This window comes from Theobroma cacao, chromosome 6 (assembly GCF_000208745.1).
Source record: "Theobroma cacao cultivar B97-61/B2 chromosome 6, Criollo_cocoa_genome_V2, whole genome shotgun sequence".
Taxonomy (NCBI): domain Eukaryota; kingdom Viridiplantae; phylum Streptophyta; class Magnoliopsida; order Malvales; family Malvaceae; genus Theobroma; species Theobroma cacao.
This window is the reverse complement of record NC_030855.1, coordinates 17,092,596-17,103,888: the sequence shown is the minus strand read 5'-3', so window position 1 is coordinate 17,103,888 and position 11,293 is coordinate 17,092,596. Positions and strand designations below refer to the sequence as shown.

The 11,293-nt window shown below is 31.2% G+C and overlaps 2 protein-coding genes across 2 annotated transcripts; one reads left to right on the top strand and one right to left on the bottom strand.

The window, feature by feature from the left end:
* On the top strand, positions 769-3,459 carry LOC18595943 (hydroxyphenylpyruvate reductase). Its single transcript, XM_007024121.2, has 2 exons — positions 769-1,435; positions 2,707-3,459. The coding sequence occupies exons 1-2, from the start codon at positions 1,010-1,012 to the stop codon at positions 3,223-3,225; spliced, it is 945 nt and encodes a 314-aa protein (XP_007024183.2). The 5' UTR covers positions 769-1,009; the 3' UTR covers positions 3,226-3,459.
* LOC18595942 (dynein light chain LC6, flagellar outer arm) lies at positions 5,440-6,544 on the bottom strand. Its single transcript, XM_007024120.2, has 2 exons — positions 6,175-6,544; positions 5,440-5,952 (listed from the first exon to the last, which is right to left on the bottom strand). The coding sequence occupies exons 1-2, from the start codon at positions 6,310-6,312 to the stop codon at positions 5,797-5,799; spliced, it is 294 nt and encodes a 97-aa protein (XP_007024182.1). The 5' UTR covers positions 6,313-6,544; the 3' UTR covers positions 5,440-5,796.

Genomic DNA, 11,293 nt, shown 5'->3' with positions numbered 1-11,293 from the left:
GTTTTTGGAAATAAGAAAAAAAGTTGATTTGACAAAAATATTTCTTTACAATTTCAAAAATTACTTTATAAAATAACACTAAACCCATTCTTTTTTCTCTCCCTTCTTCACTCCTTTTCTCTCTAAAGCAATTCCATTTTTGGAGCTTCCGGTTACTGCTGCCTCTCTCTACTTTACCAAAATACCCTTTGCAAAGAATTTTTTACTTCATTTAAAAAAAAAAAAGCGGAAAATGGAAATATTTAAATATCATTTAATATATTTATATTATTTAATTATAATAAATATTATAAAAAATATTATTTAATATTATTTAAATTTAATAAAGAATATATTTTATAGTATTATTTAAATTTAATAAAGAATATATTTTATCTTTTAGTATTAAATATTATTTAATTATAATAAAAAGTTTAATTATCTTCTACTACAAAATATTATGAAATTATAATAAAAATATATTTATATTTTGGTGAAAATATTATTTAATTATAGTAAAAGGTATTTTGATTTTATTACCTATTATTAGAGTTTTTTTTATCTTTTAACAAAATAAACTCTTTAATTTTATTAAAAGATATTTTTATCATTTATCATATATTTTTTAATTATTCTTAAAAAATTCCTATCAACCAATCATTAGAATAAATCTTAAATCATAATAATAATAATTCCTATCATATTTTATTCCTATAAATCAAACTATATAATAATTGTTTTTCTTTTATTCTATTTTTATAAAATAACTATTTTATTTCCCTCTTCATTTCGTGAGCCAGGGATATCCTAAACATATTTGCGAGCATTCCGACCTAGGGTGAACCACTGGGCCAAACCCCAATTTTTGGAGGGTTCCTTCACCAGTGTTTTCTTTTTAGTTTTCACTCGGTCCCTATGGCGGCGAGGGGATTGGCTCAGTTCCCACTAAGCTTCACTTCAAAACGGAGGAAACCGCAACTGAATAAGACAAAACCCAGCCTGGTCTCAACTTCTAAACATAAGCACAAACATGAACAACACTTGTGTTCTAGTGACATGTCCAATGTTCACATACCTCGAACAAGAACTAGAAACCCGCTTCAACCTCATCAAATTATGGGACCATTCATCTTCGAAGGCTGAATTCTTCAACAACTACTCGAGTTCCATCAAAGCAGTGGTCGGAAACACCAAAGTTGGAGCTGATGCGAAACTGATTGATTCACTTCCCAATTTAGAGATTGTTGCAAGCTACAGCGTTGGCCTGGACAAGATTGATTTGGACAAGTGCAAACAGAGAGGTATTAAGGTTACTAATACCCCTGATGTATTGACTGATGATGTAGCTGATTTGGCTATTGGGTTGGCATTGGCTGTTTTGAGGAAAGTTTGTGTTTGTGATCAGTTTGTGAGGAGTGGGAACTGGATCAGTGGTGATTTCGGATTGGCTACGAAGGTTTTTTTCTGGGTTTTTCTTTTTCTTTTTAAATTTTACTATCTTTATTGATTTTATATGTTTTTTATCCAATTTAGTGAAAAGTGAGTTCTTGTTTTTCTATGATATTAGAGGGTTTTAGTTTATTTAATTAGGCTGTTAAAAATCGATAATCAGTTTTCTATTGCCTGAAGTTTCTTTTCTCCTTTATGATAATTCAGTTTAAAGTAGTTTTAGAGGGACCAGTAAGCTTCCTTTTTGTGGATTGATTTGATTCTATTAATTTGCACTTGTGTGGATAACGAAACTTGTGATGGTAATATGATAGCTACACGGTAGGTAATTTGGTCCCATTGCTTCTGTCAGCTTCTAACGTGATTTAATCGATTAAGAAGTAGGGTTACAATTTGTGAAACTGATATCTGGTTTGCATTGAGTTACTTTTAGTTTGAAGGCTTTTAAGTTGTTGACAAATAGGAGCATAGTGATACATATGATGCATCATGTCAGTAGAGGATAAGATTATAGTTTATATCCAATAATGAACATCTTTTTAGGAAGTTAAGTTGAAATTGTTTGATGTGATTTTGGATGATGGATGCTATTTCTATACTCATTTCTTTCTTATTTTCCAGTAGTCTTAAACGAACCAGTAACCATGTTTCAGATACAATGAAGTGTTTTCCTCGCCATTTATTAAGTTATTTATATTTAGTGTGGGGTATGAACTAGTCTAATTGCTATATGTAAGCTCACTTTTGGATAATTCATGATAACTGGTACAGTAGAGTATATATGGAACTTGGTTTTTCCTTTTTCACTGTTCTTGGTAGATCATCTATCATATCTTAGTGACCAGAATTTGTTGGACAAAAATGTCATATAGAGTTCACTCCCCTTTGCTAAAAAGGAAGAAAAATACCAACAATCACATAGGGAGTACGACAAATGATGGACCACGGAATCTTCAATGCATTGGAGGATTGGAATTTCTTTGTTTGCCACCAACATCTCTAGCACTCAGTTTTCTGCCTAGCCCGTTGGTTTGACTGTCAACTTCATCAGCAATGGATGCTGCATGGAGTCTTTTCAGTATTTTAATTTCTTCTGACGTAGTGAAACATATTTCTTGTCATACATATATCAGCAAAAATTTTATTGCTGATATTGTTTCAAGAAAGATGCAAAATTGTGCATGTTACATCACTAGTATGCTTAATGTTTCCCATCTTTATTTTGATCTTTTTCCTCTTTTGCTTTTCCTTTTATTTACTATTGTCTCCCTCTTCCAGTTCAGTGGTAAATCAGTTGGAATTGTTGGGTTGGGCAGGATTGGATCAGCAATCGCAAAAAGGGCCGAAGCTTTTCAGTGCCCTATCAGTTACCACTCCAGATCTAAGAAACCAAATACAAATTACAAATACTACTCGAACATTGTTGACTTGGCTGCCAATTGTGAAATCCTTGTTGTGGCCTGCGCTTTGACAGAGGAAACTCACCACATTGTTAATCGCAAAGTAATTGATGCATTGGGTCCAAAAGGTTTTCTTATCAACATTGCACGAGGTGCACATGTGGATGAACCTGAGCTTGTATCTGCATTACTCGAAGGCCGGTTGGGTGGAGCTGGACTTGATGTATTTGAAAATGAACCTGAGCCACCTGAGCAGCTGTTTGCACTAGATAATGTTGTCCTAGTGCCCCATGTGGGTAGTGACACTGGGGAAACAAGCAAGGCAATGGCTGACCTTGTGATAAGCAACTTGGAGGCACACTTTAAGGGTAAGCCCTTGTTGACTCCTGTTATATGATTTTGTTCAGTTAATGCAGATACATGAGCTACAGTAATATCAAGACTTGACATGGATGGATGATGTATTCTAGAACCAGATTGGTTTCTCATGATTATTGGTTGGATGTCATTTCTTAGTGAAAGGATATTTGACCCCTAACAATATCAGTTTCATGTTTTAGATTATCTTTTTGCCCCTTGCTGGGATGTAAATCTATGCTAATTGTAGCTGGTCGTCAGCCTGTTCCCTTCATTGCTAGCCTTATTAGACTAATCTGAAAACCTAAATTAATTCCATCTTTGACAAGGGAAAGTAATAATGCCTATAGCTGATCAACCACAACTCTAAACGCATGCCGTTCAACTCCATCCCATGAAAATAAGATTTCACAATATCTTGCAGTTTAACTTATTGTGCCTTAATTGAATTTACTACAACATATAACTTTGTCCCAGTCAGTTCTTACTTACAACTTGACCCATAGGCAATTATCAATAAGTCAAATGCTTGATGTCTGGAGTGCGGCAGCAGATCTTACAAAATAACACCCACAGTCTGTTTACGGCCTCCAATGCAAAGCAAATGGAGTCGTCGCACCGCAATGCTATATGTCTTGTAGTTGCATTAATAATTGGCTGTGTTCAAGCTAAAGCTATAATTACAACTCCAGGAACTCGAGAAAAATTTAAATAACTTTTTCAAAAGGAAAAACCGTTAATCAGCATTTAAGATATAAGTACTTTTTATATTATTTTTTTTAATTTATGCATATTCTTTTTTTTGAAAAATTTGTTCATCTTTCCCTCAAAACCTTAATAAAAAAAAGCTAAAATATTTTGATTTCAAGGTCTGAAATTTTGAAACTGTATCTGCCTTAAAAACCACAAAAATATTTTGATTTGAAAGCCTAAAAATTTGAAACTATATCTACCTTAAAAACCATAAATTTCTTTCTTTAGGTAAAATCCATTTTCATTAAAGAATGTATTAAAAAGTAAATCTTTTACTCTGGAATCTCAAATTTGATGATGTAAACTAAGGTTTACAGTGATGTAAAATGATTTTAACTTCCTTATTATAAATCAAAAGTTTTAAATTTTTTTATTATTTGTCAAATATCAAATTTTATTAAATATCAAACTAAAAAAATTATGATATTAACAAATCTCGTTCTTGAATTTTATTAAATTTTAAGTTTTTTCTTTTTCTATCAAATATTGAATTTTATTGCATTTTGAAAAGAAATATGAATAGATTCTTTTAATAAGATATTTATGTATGTAGTAGTAGATATAATTCTTTTAATTGTGACTAATCATGTTAACAATTAAAAGAAAAAAAATCATTTTTTAAAAAAAAACTGAAGTATTTTTTTGAAGTGTTTCTACTTATTAATGATTTTGTGCTTGTCTCAGATGCCAGAGACATATTTTTCTTTGTGTTCTACACTGTACGCTAGGTTTGGAAATTTTTCTTTTTTCGTTCTAATAAGGTAACGTTTGGTATGAAGGATGTGAGAGCACATTCCCTATAATATGTCCAATTAAATTAAATTACAATATTTATTTTACAACAGACCACTGTAATATAAAATTACAATGTAATCACATTACAGTCAAGGGATGTAATGTGATTACAGTCCAAAATCAATGCAATCACATTACATTACACTCTGTAATGTTCTTAAAGACACTTTTACCCTTCAACTTTATTACCTGATTAAAAATATTTTATAACATTATAATTAAAATAAAAAATATTAAAATAAAATATATAATATAAAAATCAAAAATTAAAATAAAATAAAATATAAAAAATTAAAATTTATATAATATAAATAAAAAATTACAATATAATATATAATATAAAAAATTATATTAAAAAATAAAAAATATAATCTTATAAAAAAAATAAAAAATAAAATATATGACATTAAAAGTATAGTTAAAAGATGATATTATATAAAAATTAATAATAAAAAATTAATTTAAAAAAATCAAAGTTTTTTAAAAATTAATATATGTAAGTCCCCGTGAGCTTCAGGTCAAGAAGTCAAGAAGAATCTTAGAATTTGAAAAAATAAAGATTCTCATCATAACCATGACATCAAGTGTTCCCCAAAAATCAAAAATCAATTTTATTTTACATTATCTTTGCATTTGGTCAGGATGCCAATTCATCAACATAAAGAAAGCATAAAAAGAGGATAAGTGCATAAAAAAGGTTGAAAAGTAGGGGTATCAAACAGTATATATATCATCATTTCATTTATATATATACATGAGGCCACTTTTAATTGGCCCCAGCAGAGAATCACAACCCAAAAAAGGCTCTCTTAAACCACACAGGAAAAATCTAAAAGACCCAAGTGATCATGCTTTATTCATGACTCCTGAGCCTCTTGTCATCTTTTTCTCTTTCTTTTCACTCCTCTGCTCTTCCTTCCTCCCCTGCATAGAATTCGATACAACAAAGAAAGAAAAGAAAAAACAGAAAAAGAAACTGCAGTGCACTTTTACCCCTCCGACTTTCCTCTTGAGCTTTTTGCCTGTACAAGACTACAACCAAGCATGAAACACCGCCTTGGCATCAAGGAGAGGTAGAAGAGGAAGCCCCTTTGAAGATAAGGAACTTGAGTCTTTCCAATGTAAAGTAGATGAAGGTCCCTTTAGAATGAGTGAAGAAACACCCGAAATTTGAACCCACCACACATTGCCATCCATTCCCATATTTGCTGTCAAACTCCTGCCAATGGGAAAATTTAGAATCGCAACAGAAGCTTCAGCTAAAAAACACAAAAGAAGAAGAAAAAGCATAGATACTTTAAAGCAAACGAGAAAAATAAAACCAAATGAACTTAAACCAGAGGAAATCAGGTCAAGTTTTTTTATGCCAAAGAAATAGGAAAAAAAGGGTACTTTTTTTATGTTAGTTTTTAGTGAGAGAGAGGGAAGAAAAAAAAAATACCTTTTTGATATAACCAGCAATGGATTTGCAGTCAAGGACATCATAGAGATCCAAAGCCTGAGAAGCAGAAGACATAGCTTGGATCTGCATCCTCAAAGGCATGTCTGTGTCTTCCACCAAAGCTTTTCCTTCCAACATGTTTCCCTTCTTTCTTTACCAATCTCTCTCTCTCTCTCTCTCTTAAAAACAAAAGACCCACGTTGGAGATTTTATGACTGAATAGCTGGTTCTTATCTTTAAGACCCAGAAAAGATTGGATCAAATCTCACTCCTGCCCAGGTTATATACCAACAAACGTGGAAGAGATGTAGGCTTTTCCCAAGGCTTCCCCTCTGTCTCTCTCTCTCTCTTTCTCTCTCTTGTGTTTTCCCAAAAAGCAATGGAGTGAGTCATATATTTGAATGCAATATTAGGCTGGCACATAGGCCAACTCTTTTGTCATTATCTCTCCTCACTTGAAGGGCTTTTTTAACCTTATTCCACTCAGTCATTCATACAATAAAGACGATTCTTTTTCTGATTTCTCTCTCTTACTTGTGTCATAGTCATTGCGCATTGGAACAACGATGGTGGTGGCCACTACTCCGGATAAAGTTGGTAATCCTCTAACTATAATTTAAACAAAAAAAATAATTCTTCTAACTTGAATTCTCAATTCAAATAATATTAGTTAGATAATTGTCTTAACTTGGACTAAAACGTTCATCGTAGCAAGTTGTTAGCCATCACCGCGGTTTGATAAGAAGAAAAGAAAAATGGAAAAGGTAAGGATAGTTTGGCATATTGTACTACTCACGATTGATGTGTTATAGCGGTACATTCCCAATGTTTGATTTCATTGGATAAATATATTTTCAATTTAGAATATGCTAAGTAGGTGATAAGCTTGTTCATATAACTATTGACTTAATCATAATTAGTTGCATACAAATAAGTTCCAAAATGTGTGCATGTATGATTAGTTAATAAAAGATTTCATCCATCTAAATTACTATAAATATTTATGTGAAGCCTCAACCTTCTTATTTAAGGTTAAAGACATAACTTAACTAGGTTAGAAATTAATTTAATGTTTCGCATGAGATTTTTGAACAATTATAACTTAGAAAATATATGTTTTCATAATTAAATGATTTTTCTTGAAAGATGAGACTTAGAGAGATTCAAAATGTTTTGTTTTAAACTTAAAATTGCATTCTTGATCAAAAGTATCAATACCTGTTCAAGCGGTATCGATACTTAAAACCCAAAAATGTATCCTGATGAACAAGTATTAATACTTGTTCATGAGGTATTGATACGTTTACTCAAAAAGGAAGAGTATCGATATTTTTGCTAAACGTATTGATACCTTCATTGCAAATTTGAAAATAAAAAAAAAGAGTAAATTAGACTTTTCATTATTGTTTTAAAGCCCTAAACCTTCAAATATTTCCTAAATTGGCAAAGAACGTTTCTTTCTCTATTCTCAGCCCCTCTTTTCTCTCCTCTCTCTACACTCTCTTTCATCTTTCCAAGCCATATGAAGCCTCCAAAATTTTAGATTTGAAATTGGATTTTCATTTGAAGAACATTTGAAGGTAAGATTTCAGTATTCATAATCTCTAAACTTTGGATTATGATTTCGAAAAATTTTGGTTTATTAAAAATTCGTTTCTCCCTTTAAAACTTAGGTTGTTGGATTGATTTTACTACTCTCAAGCTCACCAAGGTAAAATTCTTGTAAACCCTAATTAGTTGAAGTTTATATATTCATAGTTAGGTTAGATTTAGTCACTAATTATTAGATTAAAGATTAAGTGAAGAAGTTAGTGAAAGGGTTATTGGTTATTTGTGGTAGTTATGCCTAGAGAACAAAGTATTAACAGTAGATTAATCATGAATAGGTGCTGTTGGAAAAGTTGGTATTTTTTAAGAGATTGAGCTTTCATGGAAAGGTGCTAAGAGGAAAGGCACACTTCAAATACGTGGACAAATGTAGAGTTTTTAATTATTTTGATATAATTAAGCATACCTTGTCTATGATTCCGCATTTAAATGTATTCTCGATGGAGCATGGATTATTTCAAGGATTGCGATGTTGTGTGATGAGATTTTAATGAGTTTGATGAAAGTTATATATGCTACATAAATATGCATATTATGTAGTTAGTTTTGTGCAGTAGGAACAAGCAATTTGAATGTTTTGATATCTCAAAATTCTAAAATTTTGTTTGTGAATTGATATAATGATTTATATTGGAAAGTTTGTGCTAAAAATGATTTTTGAAACGACGCTAGCATCGAGTCGCTCTGTTTCTAAGAGGATAAACTAGGTTGATAACAATTAAGGAAATCTTGTTTCAACCCTTTGATATTATTAGTGATCGATTTCACCCTTTGTTTCTGAAATGAATTTTGTATAAACTCTTATTCTGAAAACATTTTAGTGGAGCCTATTAAGTTAAGGACCTATAGCGAGCGACAATAAACGTTAGCCATTGTTCACAATGATTTGTATACTCTGAAACTGATGATTATATGTATTAGACCATTTAGGTATGATGACACCCTTTGTTATTTTGGAAAGTCGGTTGTTAAAATGCATTGGACTATACTTTGGTGCTACAGCACTTTTTTATGTCCAGATAGTGGGGACGAAAACCTATCCTCTATTTTTGTAGTTTTTCTTAAGTTATTGCTCCACAATTGCTTACTTTGTTGTTTGGAATTTGGATTGAAAGAATGAGATATGCATTGACTTTGAACTTGAAACTTTAGTCATGATTGATCTAGTTATTGGTTTGAAGACAATTTTTTGAATATGATATTTGCTCTATTATTGGTATTTGGACTTCCAAAAATTGAAATGAAAATTGGAACTTGGAATGTTAGATTTTTGGTTGAAAATTAGGTTTTGTGAAGAAAGTATTGATACTTGTTCTTCAACAATTTCCAGAATTTCATTTTGTATGAAAAGTATCAATACTTTTAGAAAAGTGTTGGGGATTCAAATCATGTTAAGGCAAATCATACGCAACAGAATATTAAAATTTTGATCCCTTAAGTCATAGATCACTTTAATTGAAACTAATCTAGAAAAATCACAAGAGAAAGATTTCAACATATACTTGAAAGTTTGATGTCTGCTTTCCATTGGTGTAGTCCTCCTAGGTTTTTCATTTTTGACTTCTTGTACACTAACCAAGACGTATCAAATCATAACAGCACAATTGTCTTGCCTTTAATAGTGATCCACACAGTGATTTGTCGAAATTTCTTCACTAAAAGTGTGTAAATCCCTTAGCTAAAGTTTGTGCTAGCAAATTCTCAACTTTATGCTCCCTTATGTTTCTCTCTTTTGGTTGTGATCTTATCTCAACAAATGAGAAAATAAAATTTAAAACTCTTTTGTACGTTTAAAGGGTGGCTAAAGAATCTTTTTATAAAGTGAATTAATCTACTGCATATCCTATAAGGATTAGAAAATATCTTGGGCTAATTAAGACTAACTGGATCTTTGTTTAATTAAATAAATTTAATTAACTTTCAAATTTATGTGTAATTTAGCTCAATACTTAATCGGATTAAGCCTCTTTAAAATCAATTAGATCACATCCAATTGAATTCAAATTAATTTCAACAATTCACCTTATGTGTGTGACCCATTATGTTTCTAATTATGGTAGCAATGAATAATTGTAATCTTAAACTATATTTAGAATTAGATTAATCAAATCTCTATCTAATTAATCCTTAATTCTCCAATTGGTCAATCTATACTTATAGACCATAATTAGTGTCTAGCAACACATCATGGCCCCTAATTATTAGAAAGGTCAATGTGGTTTAACCAACCTAGTTAGTGCTCATCTACACTTATGGAAAGATTGGTATCTAGCAACACATCATGACCCCTAATTATTAAAAAGTCAATGTGGTTTGACCAACCTAGTTAGTGCACAGTTTATCTGTGTAATTCAAACCCATCATCATTTATCCCGAAATGAGTAAAAAGCATGGTTCAATGTTTACCCTAATTCAATTCCATGAAAACTCGTTTTTTCGAATCCCTGTTTTACCTTGGCTAAAGATTTGTATAAGAGCAAATACAAGTTAACTAGTCTACGAGATACTTCCCATTGCTTATCACTTAGAGTGATGATTCCTTTCTGGACAGTTCATATTCCTCCATATAATTCATGCTATACCGAACGACATCCTTTTTAGGCATCCTTGATTAGGACCCCGAAAAGATGGAATCAAAGTATAAAACTCCTTATACAAAATAAAAATGGTGTCACAAGTCTAAAGATCATTTATAAAACTATCCTTAGAGAATTATCCCTATAGACATTTGAGTGAGATATCAAATAGAATTCTCTTATCGAGTCATATTTAGTGAACTTGTTCTAGCTTGAACAAGCACTTACATGTTTGTCTTAAGTATCCTTATACTATCAATCTATGAGATCGATTGCCCACATAAGTGAAGAACATAACATATGCTGGCCTTTGAGCACTATAAATTCCCAGTCTCTATAATACAATGGCTAGGAACATTTAAGATATGCTTTGATGTAAAAAAATCTCATAATTATAACTCTTTACAATCTCTTTGCAAAACATAAGTGTAAAACCCGACCCTATAAATACATGTCATGACATACATGCATTGAATAGCATGTTATTACGCTAGAAAAGCACCTAAGAATAGACGAAACCCGATATTGTACCCAACGGTACACTTAAATTGATTTAACCTCGAACTAGTTCAAATAGGAATTGTAGGATGAAATTTAATATTTTATAGTCCAGGAATGACTAAAAATGATTGTTCGGAGTTCGAGGGTTCATTTGGGGTAAAATTAGAAATTTTGATATTCAATGGCAAAATCGTCATTTTGCCACCTAAGATAATAATTTGATCATGGAGTGAAATTTTTGACCAAGATTAACTATTTGGAGTATAATTTAATGATAGGAAGTGAAAAAGTTTAATTCTGGTGATTTTTGGAGTGTAGGGGCAAAATCGTAATGTTGCCACTCACGGACAAAATTTGAGATTTTGAGAGAATTTAGATCAAATTTGACAAATTGGAGAATGGTATGAGTATAAGGGATGAAAAATATGTCTATG